The following is a 23,586-nucleotide window of genomic DNA, read 5'->3' on the forward strand; positions in this document are numbered from 1 at the left end:
GGGAAGCTGAATGTGTGTGGGAGGGTTTAGCTTAGGGAACTACGATCCTGTGACTGCAGGTTCAAAGGTCTGCAAGGACTGCTTTTCTCTTTAAAGGCAGCTTTCTTGCTCCCCATTAAGTGATGTTTGCCATTGCCCCTGCGCTGATTACACACAGACGTGCACACGCATGCACGCACATCTTCAAGTTTAATTTTCTTCAGCCTTTATTTGGCTCCCATAAAGAAGAGCTAAAGTTTCTGCCTCAGTAAATACTAGCAATTGTTAGTGCAGTTGTAGTTTGAGACCGCTGATCCTCCTGCTGTACCATCTGCATGATGTCTGCTGGATGCTTTTGTGAATGAATAAGGATTATTTTTAACCTCTGTGCTTGCCTTTGCTGAACAGTTAAATCCTGCTTTGTCTTAGCAGTGCTCCAAGATACTACTTCTACGTGTAGAAAAACTGACACTAATTAAAAGTCAAGATTTTCAAGATTCCCTTTTAATAGGGAATTTTCAAATAAACATTAAACGTAAATTTAAAAATAAACATTTTCTCTTTTTATGACTGCTGTTCATGTTCTTAATTAAGCAGGTAGTGTGAACACTTGCTTTTTTAGGATAAAGTTACAGAAAACAACAAAAATATCCAAGAAATGGTGTTCTACTTGATATGAACAGGTGGCAGAAGAAGAACTGGAACTGCAGTGAAATCCATCTGATTTACGGGTGCTTCACGGTGTAGCTATGACAGTAACCTAAAGCTTTCACTCCGCGGAAAAGCCCCGGAGGATGAAGAGCAGTACAGATTCTTCGAGTTCTTCTGTGGCATATGCTGACCCTGCAGGCTTGTCCAGATGCAGCTGAGTCCACTTATGTTTCTGAACCTAGAAGCACGTGTGTGTGTCTGTAATTGTGAAGTCTGTCACCTGTCAAGGAAGTTTTATAGGGATACTTTGAGGCATACGTGTCAGCTACTTTTTTTTTTTTTTAATTCAGTGGTATCCACTGGATACACCACCGTTCTTCGGAAAGCTAAGCTTTTATAAATAATTGAAAAAACTGTAAAAGAACTGGATGTAAGCTTTTTGTTCCAAAGAGCTGGATGCATTTGGGGTTTGGAAATCTTTGCTTGAGGTCAAGGAAACAAGGCACCGTGCTGGAGGTGGTGTATCTTTTCCATCGCAGGAGTTATGTAAGAATTCCTTCTGCACGTGGTGATGGTTTACGGTACGATTCTTACAGTGCTATTAAAATATTAATGCGGTGGGAGCCAAAAGATACTCTGCTGAAAAAATACAGGAGGTTGGCCAACTGTTCTGGCATGGGAGCTGCTGCTTAAATTTCAGAGTGCTCTGTAAAGCACAACCAGATGAACCCGCTGAACTTCCAGCAGACCTGGCAGCTGTGGTGGGCGCACAGCTTGTCGAGGCTGAAGTTGAGCAGTGCAAAGACGTGGCTTTCCTTCAGCTGTGCTCTGAGCCACCCAAGCGTTACTGGGCACTCCTCTCCCATTAGTAAATTAAGCTTCATGTAGCTTTGTATCCTGTCTTTGTTACTGACAATTTTTTGGTAGCCACAAAGAATTTTGTCACAAGCCTGATCCAAATCTCATGACTTTTGCCTTAGCCTGGCCAGAACTCCTAATAGTCGTGTCTCTGCTTTTAGTGCTTTGGTGTCCTCTCAGAGGTTGGAAGGAGCACAAAGTTCATTTGGAGTTGGGCTGAGACAAGTAGTGGTAATAGAAACACCAACCCGAGTACAAATTTAGCACAGGCTTACAGACCAAGTCTAAATGAAGTTGCAAGTGCTCGTCACTTTCCTTAAGCCTTTGAATGCCGTAGCTGTTTTGTATTTAGATGTGATGCACTTAATTAATGTTGAAGCATCTACTAAATCCTGAAATGCGAACTTGAGCAAAATACTAAAATATTTTTTTTCCTGTTTCTAATGATCTCCACCATACAGTTCTAAAAGATGTGTTTGCATTCAAATGAAGGCTGCCGTCATACTCTTAAAGAATCTCGTGCTTCTGCTTTCATTCGTTATAATAAATAACTGACACATTTCTTCAGGCAGTCCTTGTTATAGATCGGATTTTGCTTGTCCCATTATTGGCGTGACTCGCCTACAGCGTTGGTACATCCTTCCCTTTCAAGAAAGACTTGTCTTCATATTTAAAAATAGTCTTTACTTGAGTAACTTCTCTTGCTTCCAAATTGCTGCCAGTGGATGGGCTTTTTGTGCAATGTTCCATCACATGAAAAAAAAAAAGAAGAAAAACTCTTTCATGCTGTGCTGTTTCTTCAATATGAAAAGGTTTGCTTGTGTGTGTTTTTACTCTTTACAGCCCTTTAAAATAGGGAGGGGTAGGCTCTTAGGGCTACTAAAGGACCTGTCTGCAGCTGGGATTGAGCCTGATTTATCTGGCAGCCAGAAGGGTTGAACTGTAGTCTCCAGAGCCAGCAAATCATTTCCTAGGGCTGGCATCGCTTCTTGGATGGCCGGTGTTAGACATGTTAGTTGTTTGGAAATCTGCAAAACAATTATTCGGAGTCTCGGTACAGAAGATGTGAGTTGAAATAACATATGGCAGGAATGTACAACTTTGATTAATAATTTGCTGCTTGGCAAATTGCTTTCAAGACTGACTACACAGGAGTTTATAGTTTATGAATACTTTAAAAAGTGTAGTTAAGTGCTCCAGAAATAACAGTAATAACAACAGCAGTACTCGGGCTGCTCGGCTGTTTATAGACCGAGTCAAAACAATCACTTGTCTGGGGAGAACAAGGCAAATTGCACTGATAAATTTACAAAACTCTGTTTCTTTGCTTTACAGTATTCTCTTACATCTTAGGCTGTAATTCTGTCTTTCTCAAAAGCTGTGTTCTTTATTTAGAGATACAAGATACAAGATAATGGTGCAAGTTTCATTTCATGTTTTACGGTGGCACACTTCTGGTACCTGGCAGGTGATCGCTGAACTGGTACAGTGAGTCAAAAATGATTCTGTAATGATTGATTTAATAATCATTTACAGACTTGGAGTTTTTACACTGAAATTATGAATAATGCTCAAAATTCTGGCATCATAAGAAAGTTCAGCTTGATTTTAAATCTGCTCTCATTGCTAGTTGCTGCTATTCCACTGGTTGCTCTCGTTCCACTGTTTGCTACCGTTGTGCCAAAAATACCATTTGCACATCTCCTTTCCTGTATGTGGAGAAGAGTCTAGGTGAGCATCTACTTTTTCCATCATTTCTATGTTTAGGGTTCCAAGGCAGATTTTTAATTAAACAAATTTACTTTGACAGTGTGAGGCTCAGGAAACCTGTGTTCTCCTTGCAGAGCTAGCTATGTATGCTCTGAAAGAGATGAGCTGGGAGTAGTCTTAATACATGTTTGTCTTTTCAATGTGGTGAGATGATCTTCAGGTGTCATGGGGTGGGATATGTCTTCTTGCTGTATTAGAACTAGCAAATTAGGGCTTTGATCATCACGAAGGAGTTGCAAGCAATGCAAAAAATGGGTCTAGTCTCTGAAAATTCATTTTCAAGCATGAATCTTGACTCTCTGGATACGGGAGAATATGGGGCAAGTAAAACAATCTCCTCATTGCACCGATCTCTCGAGTTATCTTCACTCTATTTTTCTTCTGTTTTGATCTGATCACTACTGTTCCTTACTCTACGGGATAAAAAGGTGTGATGTGAGATTTTTAAATCTGCTTCACCTCGTGTCCTGACAGTTCATAGAAGTGCAGAGCACAGGGAAGCAGAATCTGGCAAACAGCTGGCACATTCTGTTATATTTATGGGTTTTTGTAAGATTGTCTGCCAGAAATGACCATTCCAGAAAAAGATGCTCAGAAAGACGTCTTTGAACACAGTCTCTGCAGAAACCAAGTGGTGGTTGATGCTTTCTGTCTTTTACAGAAAGTAGAGCATGCTGCTATGCAAGTGGAAAACTGTGGTGCGTCTCGAGATATCTCATGGAATATCTCCGTGGTGATTTTATTTCATTGCATGTTGGTTGATGAATTCCTTGTCTCAGCACGTGCCCAAGGTGACCACACGGCGTTTGGTTGTGTTGCACTAAGGCCTGTAGGAAGGAATGAGAACAAGAAATGAGAAGGTTGTAAGAAAAGAGCGTAAAACCTTACTGACTTCAAAATGCTAAAACAAAATCTGCAACACTGCCCCAGATGTACTCAAAGCGTACCCAGGGAACCTGTTGACTTATAGGTAAAGTAATCTTACTTCGTGTGTTGGCATTAACAAAGCATTGCAAGAACAAGCTGAGTACTTGAATGCACTGACTTGTTTTTAAACCTGCAGCTGGAAGATGGAATGCGTAGAGCTAATTATTTTAGTTTTGGGGGGTCACTTGGCTTCCAGTTTCTGGGGTTTGGTGAAGTGATTGCTTTTCCAATAAGTGAAAAGTAATTGGTTCCATCTTCGGGCTAGGGATAGATTCCAAAAACAATTTTTAGAGTTTAAGTTTTAAATCTTGTCATTAGTTTTATTGGGGGTTTGGCTTTTTGTTGCTTTTAGAAGCAGATAATATTAATATTGAAGAGTAAGATACACCACGGTTTAGGTTTTCACTGTCTTGGTCTGTTCATTTTTTGATCTGGACAAAGTCTAATGTCTGGGCCAATTTCACTAAACCACTATTTGTAAAACATTGGCATTATGGCTAGTATTGAAGCTTGCCACTTTTAGGACTGTTCTACATTGGGTGATCTTGGGAGACAACATAGAAAAATGCCTGTTTTCTTACATTAGGGGAATGTAGCTACTTAGAAGATCCCAGCAAGCTGTACTTTCTGTTGGAAAAAGGTGGGCAGCTCTTTGAAGTCAGCAAACTGATGAGAAATGCAACCACTTGTACATACTGATAGCTAACTTCACAAATGTTTGAAGATAGAGCTCCATTACTGCTACCCAGTAGGTCTGGGCAGTGCAGGTAACAAAGCAGGGATCAGAGGTCTGGGGTTATGCAGATTTTGGGGCTGCAAACCACTTGGTCACCCTTTTCAGAAGGTCTGCTCCACTGCTGTAGCAGCTCCTTACTTGTTTTTTCCATGGCCTTTGTATACGAAGAAGGGACACAACTGTATGAAGTGATTTCAGTTGTTTTGGTTAAAAACAAGTAAATAAAAAATCATTGTGCTATATTATTGCTATTTTAAAATTCTTTTAATTTTTGTATCGCCACTAGTTTTTTCTTGCGGGATGGGCAGGATAACAGAGGAGAAAGGGAAAAATTGACTAACCTTTGGTTGTTGCAATACCGATGGGTTGTTATGAGTTTTGTGTTTTATAGTAAGGATGGATCTTAAAAACAAACAAACAAAAAAGACTGTGCCCTTTTTGGATGCATTTTTATCACATCACTTTACGGGTTCGTGTGCAGCAGTGATTTCAGCCTGTTGGCTCTCTGTACTAGCCTCGGAAATACCTATTCCTCTCTGTTATTGTTACAGTGCTAGGGCTCCAGAAATTTATTTGACAAGTGGGAAAATGTCTACCCATTGTAATCATGTAACTTTATTTCCAGATCTTCAGTTCATTAGCCAACTTGGCTAAAACCTATCAAATGTACCAATTCTGTTCGCTTTGAAGTTTTAGTAGCATTTTCTGTTGTTGTTGGCAAAGTTTCCCCTGTTAGTATTGCGCTCCCCTGAGAGACTATCGAGCTTGCAAGAAATCTTACTGGTATGCAGACAGTAATACCCCAGGCTTTGTATTATGCTGTGTTGTGCCATAATATTTTTATGTTTATTTCCATTTGATATCTAAATCAGTAACTTATTGGAATCACTTTTTTCCTTTCTAAAACCCTCAGGATTTTTCAGACTTCATAAATAATAGATCCTGCGTGCTGCACATGGAAAAAAAGAAATCTCATTGCAGAGATGAATTTGAGTATTAAAATCACTTCAATTGCCTCATGAAGGTGATTCCTGCTGCTCTTCTATCCATGAGATTTTCTTGCTTTTAAAAAGAAAAATGTGTTGTGGATGGGGGGAAGGTGTGATGACAGTAACACTTCCTTCATCTTTTAGGAAACTGGTGTGTGTCGAACAGGCTTCCACTGTCTTAGATTGCAAAGAAGGCAAAAGAGTTGTTCATTCATCGCTTGCAGGAAGAATATAGCCCATGTATCATCTGTTGGACTACTGTATCTCTTTGGCTTTACAAGTTTTCCTTTGAGAACTTTTAATTACACTAAACCCAATTCATTGTCAGCTCTGGTCCTTTATTTAAAAAAAAAAAGGGGGGGGGAGTGATTCTGAAGAACTGAGTTCTTATGCAGTAGAAGGTCAGTCGTGAAATGTAAGTTGCTACTGAGCAAAGCTGCTGTGTTGTGACAGGGATGAGTGTGGTATCTCTTCACCTCCTTTCAGTTCTTTTTAAACTGTTTTGTCATCAGTGGGGCTTTTGTTGCCAATCCCAAGAGAGAGTATTCATTCACATGTTAAAGCAGACTTACGTGTAGGTCAAAGTGTTAGAATAATCTTGCACTAAAATGAAAAATTTTCTTGCCAATTTGGTATGAGAAGAGGCATTTTGGGGCTCTGGTAAGGTTTGGGAGCCGGTGCGTGGATCTGCATCACTAGTTTCTTACCAGTTCTTTTTTCCCTTTGTTGTAGTTCATGGGCAAATTCACAGGAATTACCTCGCTGCTACTTGTGAAGATCTGCAGGGCATCTTTTCTTGCCACCTATAATCTGTTTTCTTTGTTGATTTACATAAGGCAGCTGTTAGCACGGATTCTTTTATCTTTTAGGTCCTGGGCAGAGGGTAGAAGCACCGTGCTGCAGATATGAGTGCCTGTATTTCATCATTCTGTTGCTAATACTTGCGTCTTTAGGGTTAGATGCAAATGTTGCAGGGAAGAAAGTGGATCATGTTCGGAAGGATTCAACAAATAGGGGCTGTTCACAAGGCATAGCTCATTTCTGGAATATTAGAGAACCCAGTAAAAGAAACTGAACGTCCTGGAAGAAAACTAGACAGCATTTATTTGTTTTCTTACACTCATTTTTCTTTGTATTTCCTGCTTCTTGAATTTGTTACCTGGGTGCCTGACCTTCCATTGCAGTGGAAACAAAATGAGATGATCAAAATCAAAGCTAAAATAAATCTGAAGCTAGAAACCTGCAGGAAAAGTCATATTAATCAGAGAGGAGTAAAAATGCTGGTGAATTCTGCTTAAAAGTGAAATAACGGTGAAAGTATGCACAACCACACTGTGGAAGGTATTCATACCTTCTGAATCAATTCATTAGAAGTTTAGAAACTTTTGTGGGATGTTTCTATTTCCTTACATTCAATAAAATTCTGGGTACACTTCATAATTTTGTCAGATAAAACCAGGATACGATGTTCTTCAGTCTAACCTTTTCCCTTTTTATTTCGTTTCCCCCCCACCTCCACATATTCGTGGTATTCTCTAAACCTTTCTTTTTCAGAAGGTGGAATTTTTCCTGTTTCGTGAAGCAAGAACATGTTTTCTGCAGCTGGGAAGAGAGTTGCTTTTCTTCCAAAATACTTGAAAGCAGCTGTCAAACATCAGATTCTGTTTAACATAGCTTTTTGTTTGGGCTTTGCATTAGGTGGTGGGAGCCCAGCTTGTTCGCTTAGCAAATTTTCTTACTCAGCAACTGATTTTAGAACTGCTTCATGTGGTGAGGGTTGGTAACGTTAATTACATCAAGAAGTAATTAATTTTAGACCATCTGTTATTTGTCTAGGTTTTTATCCCGTTTCTTGATAAAGATGGCAGCCAACAATGCGGTGCTGAACAGACTGGAGCAGAAGGGTGCAGAGGCCGATCAAGTTATTGAATACCTCAAGCAGCAAGTTGCTCTGCTGAAGGAAAAAGCTAGTAAGGAATTCTCTGTCTTACTATAAGCTTGTTAGCCAGGTGATTAACATGAAATGCTCATCAGAAAAAATGAGAACGTGGACAACTTCATTGGTGCTGTCAGCCTTTCAAGTGTGTTTCAGGTTCTCAAAGACTGAGCTTGTAAAAGTAGCACCTTTTCACTGTCTCGTGGTTTGTGGGTATTTTGAAGCTGCTTATTTTGAAATAAAAAAGCATGAATGAAGGGAATGAAGGGAAGACCCAATGGCACAAAGAGATCATGAAAATGCAATATATGATGTTTCTCCTTTAGTAGGGGAGAAAGGCACTTGGGAAGGGTATGAGACTATGATTTTGCATGAATGTGTTACTGCTTTTTTACCACTATGGGATTCTCTAAAGAATATCATACCTTCACCTTTGATATTTTACACAGGTCAGTATCAGTGAATGAAGGTGCTCCATATTCCAAATGTGTTTAAGCTGCTTTTTTAGTAGGTTTCTTGGAATTTCCTCTTGTGAGTCAACTAAGGAGGCTGAAAACTACTATATTGAGAGGCAACTTGAGTAAACAAATATTATGTTCAAAAAAAAAAAAGGGGGGGGGGGAATGCCAATTTTAACAGCAACAAAAATTCCCAAAATATCTGTAATAATAAACTCCTTGAAAGTTGCCAGCTTTTTGGTATTTGGCTCACTACATTTCACTTCCTTCTTAAAAACAAAACCTTTTGCCAAGTAATGAATGCTAATTATCGAAGCCTATTGTTTTTAATATAGTGTCAAATTTAGTCTTGCAGGCATCGCTCCGAGAAGAGAAGAAGCTTCGTGTGGAAAACGCTAAACTGAAGAAAGAAATTGAAGGGCTGAAACAAGAGCTGATTCAGGCAGAAATTCGAAATGGAGGTGGGGAAAAAAGTCCTGTCTTGACACAAATTAGATCGAGTTTTTGGTCATGTTTTGGGCTATCTTACTACTACTTTGTCTTTTTGTGACTCTGTGGCATCTCTCATAAACTCTGGATTCCATGCCTATGAGAAGCTGCGTACTTCCAACATTCTAGTAAGCTGCAAGTGTAACAGGTACATGTGCCAAATCTTTATCAGACATGGAACTAGTTCTTTGTATGTTTTTGTAGCGGCGTCTTTTACAATGAGTCCCAAACTTGAATGATGTCTGAGCACTCACAATACCTTTAAAATGGCTGAAACTGACGCTTTTTGATAGTGTTGAGTGATTTTATCTAGTTTGACTGAAATCCCTATGGAAAATTGAGCCATTGTTCAATGTACAAATAGTGATTTATTAAAAAATCTATGGCAGTATAAAACTAGAAATGATGTCTTGAATTTTGATTTCATCCTTTGGTAAGACCAGCCTTTCGTTGCATTATTTTTTCTTTTTTACACTCTTTTGTGTAGCTCTACTCAGCTCACACCATCATTATATAATTCCATGCTTAAAAAAAAAATAAATAAAGAAGGAAAATTGAAACTGAAATGTTTCAGATGTGGCATGCTTTCTTTAAAATTATTTCCAAAGAAAACCTCTTTTACCTTCAACAATTACTACCATGTTTACACAAGCTGTCAATGTGGTAAGATAGTACCCAGTGTATCTAGATGCTAGCATTCAACCATACTTACTGTTTACTCGTAAAACAATGCATTCAGTCTTCAAAAAGACTAATATTTTATAAATACAGATTTTTTTTTTCTCCTTTTGGTATGAATAAAGACCTTTCATGTACTAAACCGAACCATTAGCTTATATTTCTCCATCATATGTTAGTCCACAGTAATTCTTGACAGAGACAATATATTTTGCATAATTTCTATTATGTCTGAGAGTGAAGTCTTAAGGTACATAGATTTTTCCAAGATGGGATTATACAACACAAAAAGAGTAAAGAAACTAATATTTTGCTTGATACATATCTTGCCTTCTTTATCTTTTTTTTTTTTATCCACAAGGCAGTAGAAATAAATTCAGATCTTTTATTTTGCAGTAAATTAATGTGTTTTGGCTGTGACAATATTAAGCAGTTGAGCACAGAAATCTGATGAACATAGTCAAGTGATTCTTTTCAGAGTTCTTTTTTTTTTTTTTTTAAATAATGTTTTCCCGTAAGTAGTAAGCAGCAAGCATTTTTTTGTATAAATTTGATACAAGTGATTGAAAAAAGTAACTTGCGCAAGTTTTTTTGTGTTGGTATCAACAGCAAGTATCAAAAAACTCGGTGCAATTCTTCAGAAAATGTGATGTCTAAGGTGTAAAATGAAGCATGTGTGCAGAATGTGGACCAGTATAATAGTGATGCTAGAAAGATTAATCAATCCATCATTAATGATGGTTACTCAGTACAATGATATGTTAAATGGTGTTAATGAGATCCTTTGAAAAGTAGAAAGTAGAAGGAAGGTGATTCTTAAGTTGTCATCTGGTGAGATACATAATTCTGGAAATCGTCTTATTATCAGGAATTTAAAAAGAAATACAATGGAAACATGGAGAATTTAGGAATGTGTGCTATTGACAGAGGCTTCAGATACTTTCTCATTTTGAGGCTTCAGATACTTTCTTAGAATAAGTTTTTTCAGACTCATTTTCTTTAGTAAATCAGAAGAAAGAGTTGGAGTGATCTGACAACCCTATTAAATTTAATTTTATTGGGAGAAAATTATTGGGTAGTATTACATATAATGAGCTAATAGCTAAAAGGAGGCAAACACAAAAACAAAATTGACCCAAAGGAACAGCATGAAGCTGCAACAGAGGAGGGTCAGGCTGGGTGTTAGGAAAAGGTTCTTCACTGAGAGGGTAGTTGGACACTGGGGCAGGCTCTGGTGCTGTGGTCATGGCACCGAGTCTGCCCAAGTTCAGGAAGTCTTTGGACAATGCTCTCAGACACATGGTTGGGTTTTTGGGTGGTCCTGTGTGGAGCCAGGAGTTGGACTTGATGATCCTCATGGGCCCCTTCCAACTCAGGATATGCTATGATTCTATGAAACACAAATGAAGAATAAGGAGTTAGAGTAAAGATAACTAGATGCTGAAGTAAGCTACAAAAAGACTTTGCTTATATATTTTCTTGTATTTAGCATTTTTTCACAATTTAAAAAATATGTAGCTGAAGACATTGTTCTTAATATCATAGCAAGAGATCAGAATAGCCATATATAAATTGAGTTGTGATGTCTACTTTGTAACGTTGTGCTTCACTACTCAGCAGTTGTGGTTGCTTAGGCATTATAAGCATAATTTTCAGTCTCTACTTTTTCGTTTACATTGAAAACTTAAAATGTTGCATTGTTCCAAGCTTTAATACCCTTTATAATGTATGTGTTTTTCTTTTTTAGTAAAACAGATCGCAGTTCCTCCTGGTACAACTGTTTCTACAGCTTCGTTTGCAGATGGTGATCCACAACCCACAGCAGTTACATCATCTCCTGGCCCAAAAGATCACGTTAAAGGTGAAGATGAAGAAAAGAAAAAGAAGGAAAAAGTAGAAAAAAAAGGTATTTTAATTTTTCTTAACTGTGATAGGCACAAGCCATTTCATTTATGGAAGTACTTCTAAATCATTCTGGGGACTGAAAAAAACAGTTCATACAGCCATGGTAGGAAGAGTCATGTGCTAGCTCTTAAAATCTTGCAAGTACCTGAATCTAAGGCCATCAAGCTGAAAAAATCTTAGGTGGGTTATGTGCCAAACTTCTTTTAATATTACTGAACTCCCTTATCTGAAAAACAACTACAAGAACATACCACTATTACCACCAAGAAAAAAAACACAACCCCAAAAAACAAAGGGAGAACAAGGACACAAAGTTCAGAGGGCTTTTTGGCAGACTGGATAGCTTCTTTATACGAGGCTTTTACTTTTTCAGCTGCCTGTAATGACTTCTCTTTAACAAACTCTAAGAGAGAAAAAGGCATAAGAATCTGTTACATTTGCACAGAAGTGTAGGTGCGTGTCTTATTAATCATGTCTCAAAGTCATTATCTTATGCAAATTATTATTAATATGCTGTGAACTTATTTGTATATCTTATCAGTGCTTGTATATTATGGTTGTAGGGCACTGCATCTGTTTATTTACCTATTTTTCCTGATGAGTTGTAAGCAGGCTTATAAACTACTCCATATTTTTTTGGTGTACTTCAGCATATGACATGTCAATATTTTATGTAGCTGTAAAATACACCCCCTGTAAAATACTCCCCCTGTACTCAGCTCTGGTGAGGCCGCACCTCGAGTACTGTGTTCAGTTTTGGGCCCCTCGCTACAAGAAGGACATGGAGGTGCTTGAGCGGGTGCAGAGAAGGGCGACGAAGCTGGTGAGGGGCCTGGAGAACAAGTCCTACGAGGAGCGGCTGAGGGAGCTGGGCTTGTTCAGCCTGGAGAAGAGGAGGCTCAGGGGCGACCTTATCGCTCTTTTTAGGTACCTCAAGGGAGGCTGTAGCGAGGTGGGGGTTGGCCTGTTCTCCCACGTTCCTGGTGACAGGACGAGGGGGAATGGGTTTAAGTTGAGCCAGGGGAGTTTTAGGCTAGATGTGAGGAAGAACTTCTTCACTGAAGGGGTTGTGAGGCACTGGAACAGGCTGCCCAGGGAAGTGGTGGAGTCACCATCCTTGGAAGTCTTCAAAAGACGCTTAGATGTAGAGCTTAGGGATATGGTTTAGTGGAGGGCTGTTAGCGTTAGGTTGGAGGTTGGACTCGATGACCTTGAGGTCTCTTCCAACCTAGCAAATTCTGTGATTCTGTGATTCTGTGATTCTGTAAAATGAAAGCAGAGCAGAGATCACATGTTAATCAGGCAATTAACTGTTCTTTGCTACTAATCACTGGCTACAGAACAAGTATTGGCTTGGTAAGGAAAAAGAAATCTTTCCTGTATTGAATTTCCCCTTATGCTGTGTAAACAGCTTACATTTAGAAAGCAATCTATTTGACTTCTCTTTTTCCAATACCGAATTTGGAAAAAGTTGAAGTATAGCATAAATGTTAAGTAGAAGCCCTGAACAGGATAATTCTGTGGAGTTCAACATCTTATTGTAGACATGGTAATTAACTAGCAAAGTAGCTAACATGTAAAATTTGGTTTTTAGTCTTGGAAAATGACAAAATTACAGAATATCCCAACCCCTTCTGTTTTCTGTCACCTGCCTCACTTGTTTCCTCTCTGGTAATTTCCGTGTTCTTCAGTGCACTTCTTACAACCTTCATCTGTGCTGCTTCTCTGGATTGATTCTGGGCTGACTCTGTCACTGGCCAGAGAACAGCTCTCTCCTTAGCCACAGCATTGGAGTGGGTTTGTTGTGCACATCTATGTGTGTGCTGGGTACAGATGTTTCCCTGTGTTCTCTTTTTTTATTTGGTGACAGGTTCCATTTTCCCTAAAGAGAAATAGGGAGCTAGCATGTAATTGTTTGGCTCCTGACTATTGCAGAGGAATGCTATTAAGTGGAGAATTATTAGAAATGACGTAAAGGATGAAGACAATGACTCTTTAAAATGATTTCATGCATTAAATGTCAACTATTTTGATGACATTTTTTTCAGTTTCACTTTAACATAGGGATACACAATAATTACACTTAAATTAATAAAGCTCAGTCATTAGTACTTTTAATTCATCATATATGAACTGAAATATTTTTGAAGAGTTAAGTTTTTTTTTTTTTATTTAAAAAAGCTGCTTTTCTATCTTTGAACATATGAATGAATTTTATCTTTATACTGGAGCAATGATCATGAATCACATAGGCTACTGTGTCCACTTTTGCTTTTTGTTCCCTAGAAAAGGGAGTTTAATTCACGTTGATGAAAGGAATTTGGTTTGTGGTAATACATAAATTTGGCTGGATGAAAGAATATACTGATTTTAAGTAAACACTTTTTATGTGTTTCTTTATCCCCTACGGATTATTGTTCATTAAGCAAATTGTGAATGTCTTTCAAACAGAACAGCCTTACATCCAAAGTGAATGTAGCTTGCTTATCTCAAGGAAATGTCTAAATAGGAAGCGATGTATGGGGAATATTGCTTAACTCCTGTTTTATTGTATACAGTTTATATATAGGTGATAACAAACCCTTGTGTTACGATTGGATAAGGACTTATTACTCATCAATGGAATTTCATAAGCTATGAGCATACTCACACACTGGTTTATCTGGGGAGTAAATAATGTTAGCTGAGGTCATCTTGAAGGGTTGCTGGTTTGCTTTGCAGCTGTCATGCTGCAGTTGCAGTTATTTAGCAGTGCCTGCAGTCAGGAGTTGTTGTGAAGCGCTCCTAACCTGATGGCTTATGATTGTCTAGTTTCATTTGTTAGTGATACACCAAGGCAAGACTTTTTGTTAATTGCTAATTATTAAAGCAGTACTATTAGGCTTATCAACATGGCCTTTGGCAGAGCATGTTTGTCACTTACATCTTACCTATATTTAAGGTCAGGATGACTTCATTTTACAAGCAAGAAAACACTTCTGTCCTACAGCGAAAATCATGTGTAGTAGCAAATTAAATTGGAAGGTGTAAGATGGTTCCATTCTGGAAACAAGCAATAGAAGTGCTAACTCCTTACTTGTCATTTGCATTTTGTACTGGATTTATACTTGATTCTGAGATTGTAGCTCACTTTTCCCTTGCAAATAGTTGCATACATGATTTTATACTAATTTTTGTTTCTTGAACCAAACTTCCTTCAACAGGTGAAAAGAAGGAAAAGAAACAGCAGCCTGCTGCTGGAAGTAGCGATTCAAAGCCTGTAGATGTTTCCCGTCTGGATCTTCGTGTTGGCTGCATCATCACTGCTGAAAAGCACCCGGATGCAGACTCTCTGTACGTTGAAAAGGTGGATGTTGGAGAAGCAAGCCCAAGGACTGTCGTCAGTGGTTTAGTGAAGCATGTTCCTCTGGATCAGGTATTAACAACATTATTTACTGAGAACCTATCCCTTCCTAAAGGAACCTGTGATCATTGCCTCTTTATAGGGTATGTTTTCATTCTGCTATAAGGTTTTTAATATTATAATAAAATTGTGTGAGTAGTACTTAACAACATTAGTCAAAAAAAGGAAAGGTACTCCTCCCCCAAGTTAGTTCTTTTCTCCTTTCAGTGCTTCTGTCCTGGGATCTTATTCTGATTCCTCTGTAATGCCTTTGGTACACATTATACTTATAAATTAAGCAGATATGACTCTCCCTTTAAGGTTTTCTAGTATGTAGTGGAGAATCTGTAATGAAGGTTTTGCCAACATCCAGACTGTTGAAACCTTTGCTTTCCATCTCTCATTATAGCCCATTGAAATTTTTGGCAGAGAGGAAAGCAAAGGGAAGGTAAATTTAACTTAAAAATACCTTTCAACAAGTGGCTTAAACAACTGTGGAATACAAACCATGTTTTTTACTCCCTTGGCAGGGATAGGGTCTGCCTCTATCTCTTTTTCAGTTGGTCTACTTCTGTGTTTGATAACCTGAGATTTTAAGATCTCTTTTTCCCTTCACACCTCTTCTAGGGGGTTAATAGGAGGGAGGAATTGAATGAAGGCTCCTTCGACATTCAAGTGCAAGCTTGGCAATTAAAGAAATGTTGTATTGAGCAACTGCAAGCTGGCTGTGAAGGAATTGATGTTAGTGTGGAAAAGCTATGCCTTTGAATGCCTTTTCATTCCCTATTCATGCCCCCTCCCCATGGTGAGGTTGCAAACGCAGGAGGCAGTTAAAGCTGTATTTGTGGTTTTTAGGATACAGAAATTTACTGAATGGGAAAAAATGACTGAATATGATAACTCTTCTGCATTGGTCACCCAGTGGTATCCAATTACTGGATCTGCAGTGGGCACAAATTCAAATATATTTAAATATAATAAAATTAAATAAATTTAAATGCTTTTAGCAGCCTGCTCTTGGGAAAGCATTTTGGGAAAAACAACTCTTAAAATTTTTTCTAAATACATTTAGGAACATGAAGTGTACAGAATGTAGCAACAGTAGCAGTCCTTTCTCTTTACCCTGCTTTCTGTATGAAATAAATAATCCAGAATACTCATTAACAGAAAATTAGGTGTCATTCTTGCACATTCATTAGGAACAGTTTCTGTCTGGTTTTAGTTTTGGCAAGTGTCTGTTAGCAGGTCTCTCTAAATTCTTTGGGATGAGCTTCCAACTTTGTGTTTTTGCAGTGTACAGCATTGTGGAGTCCTGGCTTGTGACTATTGCAATATAGTTAATTAAAAACATATACATTATAGCAAGTACTAGAAACATAATTTACTAAAAATTCAGCCATTTATGATTGCTGTGTTTGCTATTGTAATGCAGTATTATTTGAGGCTGTATTATCTGATTTTACGTCACGTTGGGAAGCAAAGCATACATCTTCATTCACGTTTCAGTACGCAGTGTAAGTCACTTCTAGGCGTGAACATTTCTTGCATTTATGTGCAGTACAGTGTGTTTTTGGTCAAGGACAGTTGGAAGCTGCACCTTCTGGTATCACATTTAGAACCTGTCATCAGTAATAGGGATATGGTACAGGAACATGAAGTGGACCGTGCTAGTACTGAGCTCTTTCAGCAGTAGCTGGTGACAATTGGAGAAGATTGTGAAACATTTGCAGAAATTGGCAGTATTTCTGCCACTGGTTTTGACTTTTTGAAGTGGATCTCCATGTGCTCCTAGCAACAAGGCCTGTTTCAGGCAGTCATTCTTGAAATTCAGACAGTTCTCAAGTGTCTGTTTCTTTTTTCCCCTATTTATTTTCACTTCCTTAAATCCCATTTGATCTAAGAGCCTCACATCAATGATCAGAAGTGAAGGACTAAGGATGCAGGGCAAGTATCTTAAACTTCACAAAAAGAGAAGAAGAAATTGGCGAGCTTTTTGTTGCTTTTGTCATTGCAACTTACTCTGTCTTTAAAGCAATCATTGTAGTAGTTTTAATTCCTATTCATTAGCCTGTCTGTCACAGTATCTCATTTTGAGATACAGAGGGATAGTTACTTAGCAATCAGTTATACAGGTAACTTCAAGGATTACCTAAAGAGTGATTTAACACTTGTACTTCCAGAATGAACTCTTGTGTTTTCTGTGTAGTAAGCATCAGGGAGCTTTGGCCTATTTTAGTTTGTTTGCTTCTTTTTCCCCCATGCTTTCTCCTTCATTCTACCAGGATGTTGGGAAAAAACACACAAAGTCAAATCTAGAATTACTTATGGTTATATGTTGTGTGCATTAGGAGTATGGGATTAAAGGCATACATTTTTCTGTCTCAAGGATGTTTTGGGTTTAATTTATTTTCAGTTTGAAAGTGTGCTTTGTTTTCTAGGCTAATGTGTGACTATTCCCTCTATCATTTTTTTCTCTCTCATTTACTGTTATAGTTTTTACTAACATTCAAGGATAGAGAAGAAATCTGGTTTTATAATTGTTTGCTCTAACAAATTGCGGTGTATGCTATGTACAGCTGTTTTCAGCAGTTCAAAAAATTCAAAACATTTGTGTTAAGTAAGATAGAATTTAAGACTGAAATGAGCTAGCTAACTGTGTAAAGCACCTGTATGTTTCCAGGGCACTAAGAATTTCTTATCTATGAGCTAGCCTAATCTGTAGAGTGTTTTTTAAATGGAGATTCTTTTATCGTACTATACTGAAAGTGGATTGAAGTGATGATTTTGATTGAATAAAGTGTGGGTGAAATGAAATAATTTAAGTCATTAGGCAATTAAGTATTCAAATCCTTCTGTTTTCCTCCCTCAAGATGCAGAATCGGATGGCAATACTGCTCTGTAACTTGAAGCCTGCGAAGATGAGAGGAGTCGTATCTCAAGCAATGGTGATGTGTGCCAGCTCCCCAGAAAAAGTGGAAATTCTGGCTCCCCCACCTGGGGCAGTACCTGGGGACAGAATCACTTTTGAAGGTTTTCCTGGTAAGCACTGGGTATTTGGGAAATGAGGAACTTGAAGAAACTAGGAAACAGCTGACCTTTGCAAAGGTGATATCGGTGTTGAAGCAGATAAAACAGTATTTTAAAGCCCATTACATTTTTGGTTGAAATTTTCCAAATTAGTTATGTTAAAATCCTTTATTACAGTGCTAGGATTGTATAAGTAAAGGATTGAAAATATTTAGCCACCTGCCAAAAGTTGGAAAATACAGAGAAATAACTAACTCCTGCACGTTTTATGGTACTTCTGCAAAACCGAGCAATTTTATATTAGTTTCTCAAGTTTTTCAGCATTGCAGATCTTTGAGTAAAGATAAATGCACTTTGCAAGTTGCAATTAGCAAACATAAAGCATGGAAATAACAAGTATCTTGCCCAGTGTCTCAGTTTAAGTGATGAAGCAGTAAGTTGATGGTTCCAGGTCCTCTCCCTAGGAAAAGTCAGAACTTGAGCTAGGCTTTTGTGCAGGAGGAAGGGTGATGCCTATGTATGAGAGGAACCTATAATATTCAAAATGGGAGGGGGGGGGATTTTTTGTTTGTTTGTTTGAAGAGGGGGAGAAATGATTCCTTGGGTCTCCAAAGAAAGGGAGATTCCTTTCCACTTCAAATACATAATCAGTATTTAGCACACAAAAAATAGTAGAAATAATTTTGCATTGTTTAAATGGTGGGAACTCCAAGTTAGTACATCATCAAAATAGGTTTCTAATTCACAAGCAAACCCTCTGTGTAGAAGATTCCCCCTTTTGGTCATTCGAGCTATTGTAGGATTTTCATACAATGAGAAACAGCTCTACTCAGTTTTTCAACTATCAAACAAAGGAAGTTCACATGCCAACTTGGTGCTATGCTTTTGTTTTTTTGATAAAGGCAAGGATATCCAGGAGATGTAATTGCTGGTAGCAAGTAGGAGCTGCCTGCCGGCCCCTCTGTTAAAATTATCTGGCCAAGTTTATACTGCAGCCAAGGAATTTATGCAGCACAGCATAGGCCGAGGCCTGCTCAGGATCACTACGTGACATTATTCTAAGAAAAAGCTGTCTATAACTCCTAGGATTTCCTATCTTGGGGGAATTTTGAGTGTGTGCATTTATCAGTGAAGTGTTTATATCCTTTTCAGAATGAATTTGTTACTAAGAAGTTTTCCTTCACATGTAAGGAAAACATATAACTTTCAGTTTTGTACAGATCCTATCAAACTTTTTAAACAATTGTGTCTGACAATTTCTAGATGCAGAGTAGTATTTTGATTTATAAGCTTCTTGGCAAGCCCTATGCTTCTTACACACATCTACATAAATACCTTTCATAAATACATATGTGTGCATATGTACATGTATGTGTGCATTTTACGCACTTCTCAGGATGAAAATGTTGCTTGTGTGTATATATATATATACACATATATGCAATATATATTTATATATATATATATGTATGCAATGCATACTGAAATCTGAAAGGCTTCAGCAATTGTACTGGCTAAGCTGAAGGAATATTCGTGACCTCTAATTTTTCATCACATATCTGTGAGTGAAGTTAGATCAAATGGTAAGTGTGTGTCCTCTATTAAATGCACGGATCCACTCATACTACTCTGTTGTTGTGGAAATGGGCATGCAAGAGACAACATCAAGTTGCAGAGTAAACCCTATTAGTAGCTAAGACCTGCAAAATAATGGGAAAGGCAGTTTGTGTGTGTGTTTTGAGGGATGGAGGGTGACTTTTCTTTTCTTTGTCTAAGACATATCCTTACTCTAAATTTGTCTCGAGTAACTTCATATAGCTGGCATTTGAAAATCATGTAAGACCTGCTAGTGGTGCTGTTCTGTTATCCAGCATATCTATTCTTGCACATCAGGACTAATGAGGTAGATTTTATCAAAATAATAAAACTGACTCTGTTGTTCGACTTGCAAAAAGCTTTTCCGAGAAAAATACATTTATAGGAACATTTGTTTTACAATCATTGCCAGATGTATAAGATATACTGATATTCTGTTGACATTTTGATTCTTAAAAAGCCGTAGAGTATGCTAAAGGTGGTGTAGAAGTTGTACTTTAGTTCTAAAGTTATAACCTGTAGCCTGTGGTTATAAGGTTTTGTACGCTTCACAGCCATTTCCTTCTGACAGGGAGCCAGAGACACAGAGCTTTGGTAAGTGCCAAATGAAGGGTTTTACAACCTATCTGAAAAGCATATGTATCCAAGGCTACGAATTGTAGTCTGAAATATGGCAGCTGTTTCCTAATATTTAATAAATAGTTGCTCACAAACATTAGCAGGTATGAGCTGGAAGGGAGTCATGGACTTTGAAACCATACCTCATGCTTAACAGTAAAGTGATATATCTCCTAGAGTTCCTATAGCAAACATGGGGAAAAGCTAGAGAGTAACTCACTGAGAAAAAATGTAAAGCACTGTCTTTTAAAGAAAATGCTTTCGTCCTCATCTGTTGGTCTTTAGCAGACACAACTTGTAATGAGGTAACTGGCACATTGTGGCATGCAACATGGATGGGATCTTGTGTGCGTTTGTAATCTAATAGTAATAGAGCAGGGCAAACTTTAAGAATGAATTTACATGCAAGAGCTCAACAGGATACAAATTAAAACTGATGCAGTTTTAGGATTTTGACAGTTTGTAGTTTTTTTAAAGAAACTGGAAACTTGTTAATAATGTCCCTTAACCAAGCAGGGAAGGCACTCCTACATGGTAGGAGTGCCATACAAAATATTCATCAGATACAAGCTAATTTTCCTTGTTGATTTTCAGCTAAACAAACAGTATCTTGCTTCAACCTCATTAAAACTAGTTGATCATTTTTCTGAAGAAGCTTGAGAGTTTTCTTAGAATGATTTTCAGTATTTTAGGCGAAGAAAGATTTGCTAAAGAATGCGTTTGTCTGGAGGACCACCTGTTCACTCAATGTCGTTGCATTTTAAGGGAACTTTAACACTTTAATCTTCAAGATATATTGGGCTCTTTTTTTTTTTGTATTAAGAACTTTATCAAATTTATATCCAGCTTTCATGGGAAAGATCTGATTCATGAGCCATAGAAAAATTATTCCTTCACATGTCTGTAAATGTACCCTCCCACACAGTAATTGCTGTGAGACAGCAATTATCTGGAGTTTTCACAGCTAACTGAGAAACCTTCTTTCTAGTAGCAGTCTAATTAATGTCATGACAAAATTCTAAAATGCGAAAATGCCACAGGAACCACAAGTCTATTATGTAAATTATTTGATTTAATGCTAGGTCTGGTTTAAGAATTTTTGTCATTTTGGTCTTTTGGTCAATACCTAGCTCTTCAAAGCAAGAAAATGCTAAGACTGCAGTCCAGTGGTTGGTCTGTATTTAACAGATTTCTTTAATCAAAGCTTTGGTGTATGGGTGCTTTCCTTCAGTTGCGTAGTTATATTCCACGGTGGGCATTGTGGTATCAACTTTTCATAAAGTCTTTTCGTAGTTACTGAGTTGTTACAGAGTGGAGACGTTTCTTGCCTATTATGAGAATTTCTTCTGTAATACTTAAACTATTAGACCAAATTACATATTTAACAAAATTTGGGACCTTTTATTTGTTTCTTTTTATGTAGACTGGGAAGCTCGTTAAACCACTACAAGTTTGAATTCATTTTTAAATGTCCTTCTAAAGAATATTTTCTGAGGGAAAAATGTGATGAGGGGAAAGCTTAGGAAAATACACAGCTTAAAACTCTGGTAGTATTTAAAATTGGTGCCTATGCTAATCTGAGTTCACCACAGATCCCAAGAGAGTTGAAATGGGATTGAAAAGAAACTTATTAGCATCCAAAATGTGTTTTTTATAATAAAAGTCAGGTTTTGTTCTTGCTGGGGAAAAAAAAATCACTTGCTTTTTATGTTTGAGGAGGGGGGAAGACATGCACAATGGATCATTTAACGTTCTGTTTAATGATTTTATTAATTTGTATGCATTCACTTGGTCTAAATCCAAGTCTGTCTCTGTGAACTTAAGCATTGAGTAGGATTTCAGTTTCTTTGAAAATGCACAATTGGCTCCGAGTGATTAGGTTATTAATAGTATTGCTGTTTTTCTTTTAAATATTAAGTACACTGCAGTTGTGAAATAACTTGACTGCGTTACTGAATGCTGCTCTGGCAACCCTAGCCTGCTTAACACAGAAGTCTGGCCCGGTACGCTTCTCATGCACAGTTGCAGATGTAGAAGCTATAGAAGTTAGGCCTGTCTACAGGCTGAAATAACTTCATATTGCAAGAACTGAGAATGTGAGTAGACTGAATTACTGAAAACATTTAAAGAAGAAAATAAGGCAGGTTGGAATGAGAGTAGCTCACTTACACTCGTCAGTCAGTCAAGAATACACCAAGCAGTAATAACTCATCCAACTACTAGAAACGTAACTTGTGCTATAAACCTACAGGGTTGTGTTTTTTTTGTTCCTGAGCTTTTGGGGACATTGAGTAGTGGAAGATGTGAGTACTTTACATACTGCTCACATAGAGAAGTTTTCATTTTGCGTTTAAGAACTTCTTGCTCCCCTGAGAGGATCTGAGGGAAGATCTGTTTGCCAGGATTTGTTGTTTGAATCTTGTTTTCCTTAGCAAGGAAATATTGCACACCTAGCTTTTAGCAAGTAGAAATACATGCACAGCATCAACAGGTTATAGATAGTATGCCACCCCCTTCACCATTTAAATGTGTTCTGATCATATTTGAAACAAGTCTTGGGGTTTTCCTTTGTCCTGCTTGTGTGTTACACACAAGAGGTTAAGAGAATCCAACAGCATTATGATTAAATAACTTTTTAAAATGAAATCATGTTTTTGTGTAAAAGGATCTGTATTGTATTAAAATTCAGAAATGGCATTTGCTTGACCTTTGATTGGAAAATTGGTTGTTTTGTTTAATCTAGATTATATTGGCAGGCAGCAGGTTTTTTTCAGTATAAATATTTACTGCAGGGGATCTTATTTACTGTAGTTGTTTCATTCCTATATTTTGGATTTTATGCCCATTTATTAAAAAACAGGAAGAAATATTTGACTCTGGAATACTTCACTTTTCTGAGTAATGAGTTTGTACTTCAAAATATTACTAAAAGAACCTTTTTTTGTAGTTATTAGAAATTTTTAAATAGATTTCCCAATGTAGTTAGGCTGTCCCCCTGTAGGGGATCAATAGTTTACCATGGTATACGCGTGGAGACAGGTGATTTACAGAGACTGAGGCCAAAATTGCTGAGATACAAGTTGGCCCTTAATGCTACTGTTATTTTATGCACCTGAGCTGATCCCTAAATGGTACAAAAAGTAACAGAAAATCATTGAAACTTGGGGCTAAAATTATATGTCAGTATCCTAGTTTTAGACTATTCTTGCCTATGTTTGTTATTTCTCACCTGTAAAGGCAAAATAAATTTATAAAAATTCAGTAGTTCTTGAGATACTTAAGCTGCGTCATGTGGGTAATATATTGCTCTATGGTATCCTGTGGTCCACATCTACTTAATTCTTAGAAATCCTTTTGCTTTTAGGTAATGTTTGTAAACTAACAACCAGCAATAGTTTGATTTCTTTATTTTTGACAATAGTAGTAGTCTGTTACTTATGCTTTTTTCCCTGAAAGCCCAGTATTTTGAGAGAGGATCTGGAGACATTTCCTAGACAGTCCCTAATTAAGATTAAAGTTTCCATTTTGAGACTCGCAGGTAATATTTTTTTCCCTTAAAAGTTTTTACACAGATACCATGTGAGCTT

General features: G+C 37.6%; 1 protein-coding gene across 3 annotated transcripts in view; it reads left to right on the forward strand.

Moving 5' to 3' along the window:
- AIMP1 (aminoacyl tRNA synthetase complex interacting multifunctional protein 1) overlaps positions 1-23,586 on the forward strand; it is a 32,847-nt gene that overhangs the window by 8,931 nt on the left and 330 nt on the right. For 2 of the 3 annotated variants that reach the window (XM_084517236.1, XM_084517237.1), the window contains exons 2-6: positions 7,747-7,880; positions 8,652-8,765; positions 11,219-11,377; positions 14,580-14,791; positions 17,629-17,797. In XM_084517236.1, the coding sequence (XP_084373362.1) occupies positions 7,747-7,880; positions 8,652-8,765; positions 11,219-11,377; positions 14,580-14,791; positions 17,629-17,797 (788 nt within the window). Of the gene's footprint in view, positions 1-5,839; positions 5,946-7,746; positions 7,881-8,651; positions 8,766-11,218; positions 11,378-14,579; positions 14,792-17,628; positions 17,798-23,586 lie in introns of those variants that run through there. The other variant, XM_084517238.1, reaches the window with a different exon arrangement.

Source organism: Aythya ferina (genome assembly GCF_964211825.1).
Source record: "Aythya ferina genome assembly, chromosome: 4".
NCBI classification, from domain to species: Eukaryota; Metazoa; Chordata; class Aves; order Anseriformes; family Anatidae; genus Aythya; species Aythya ferina.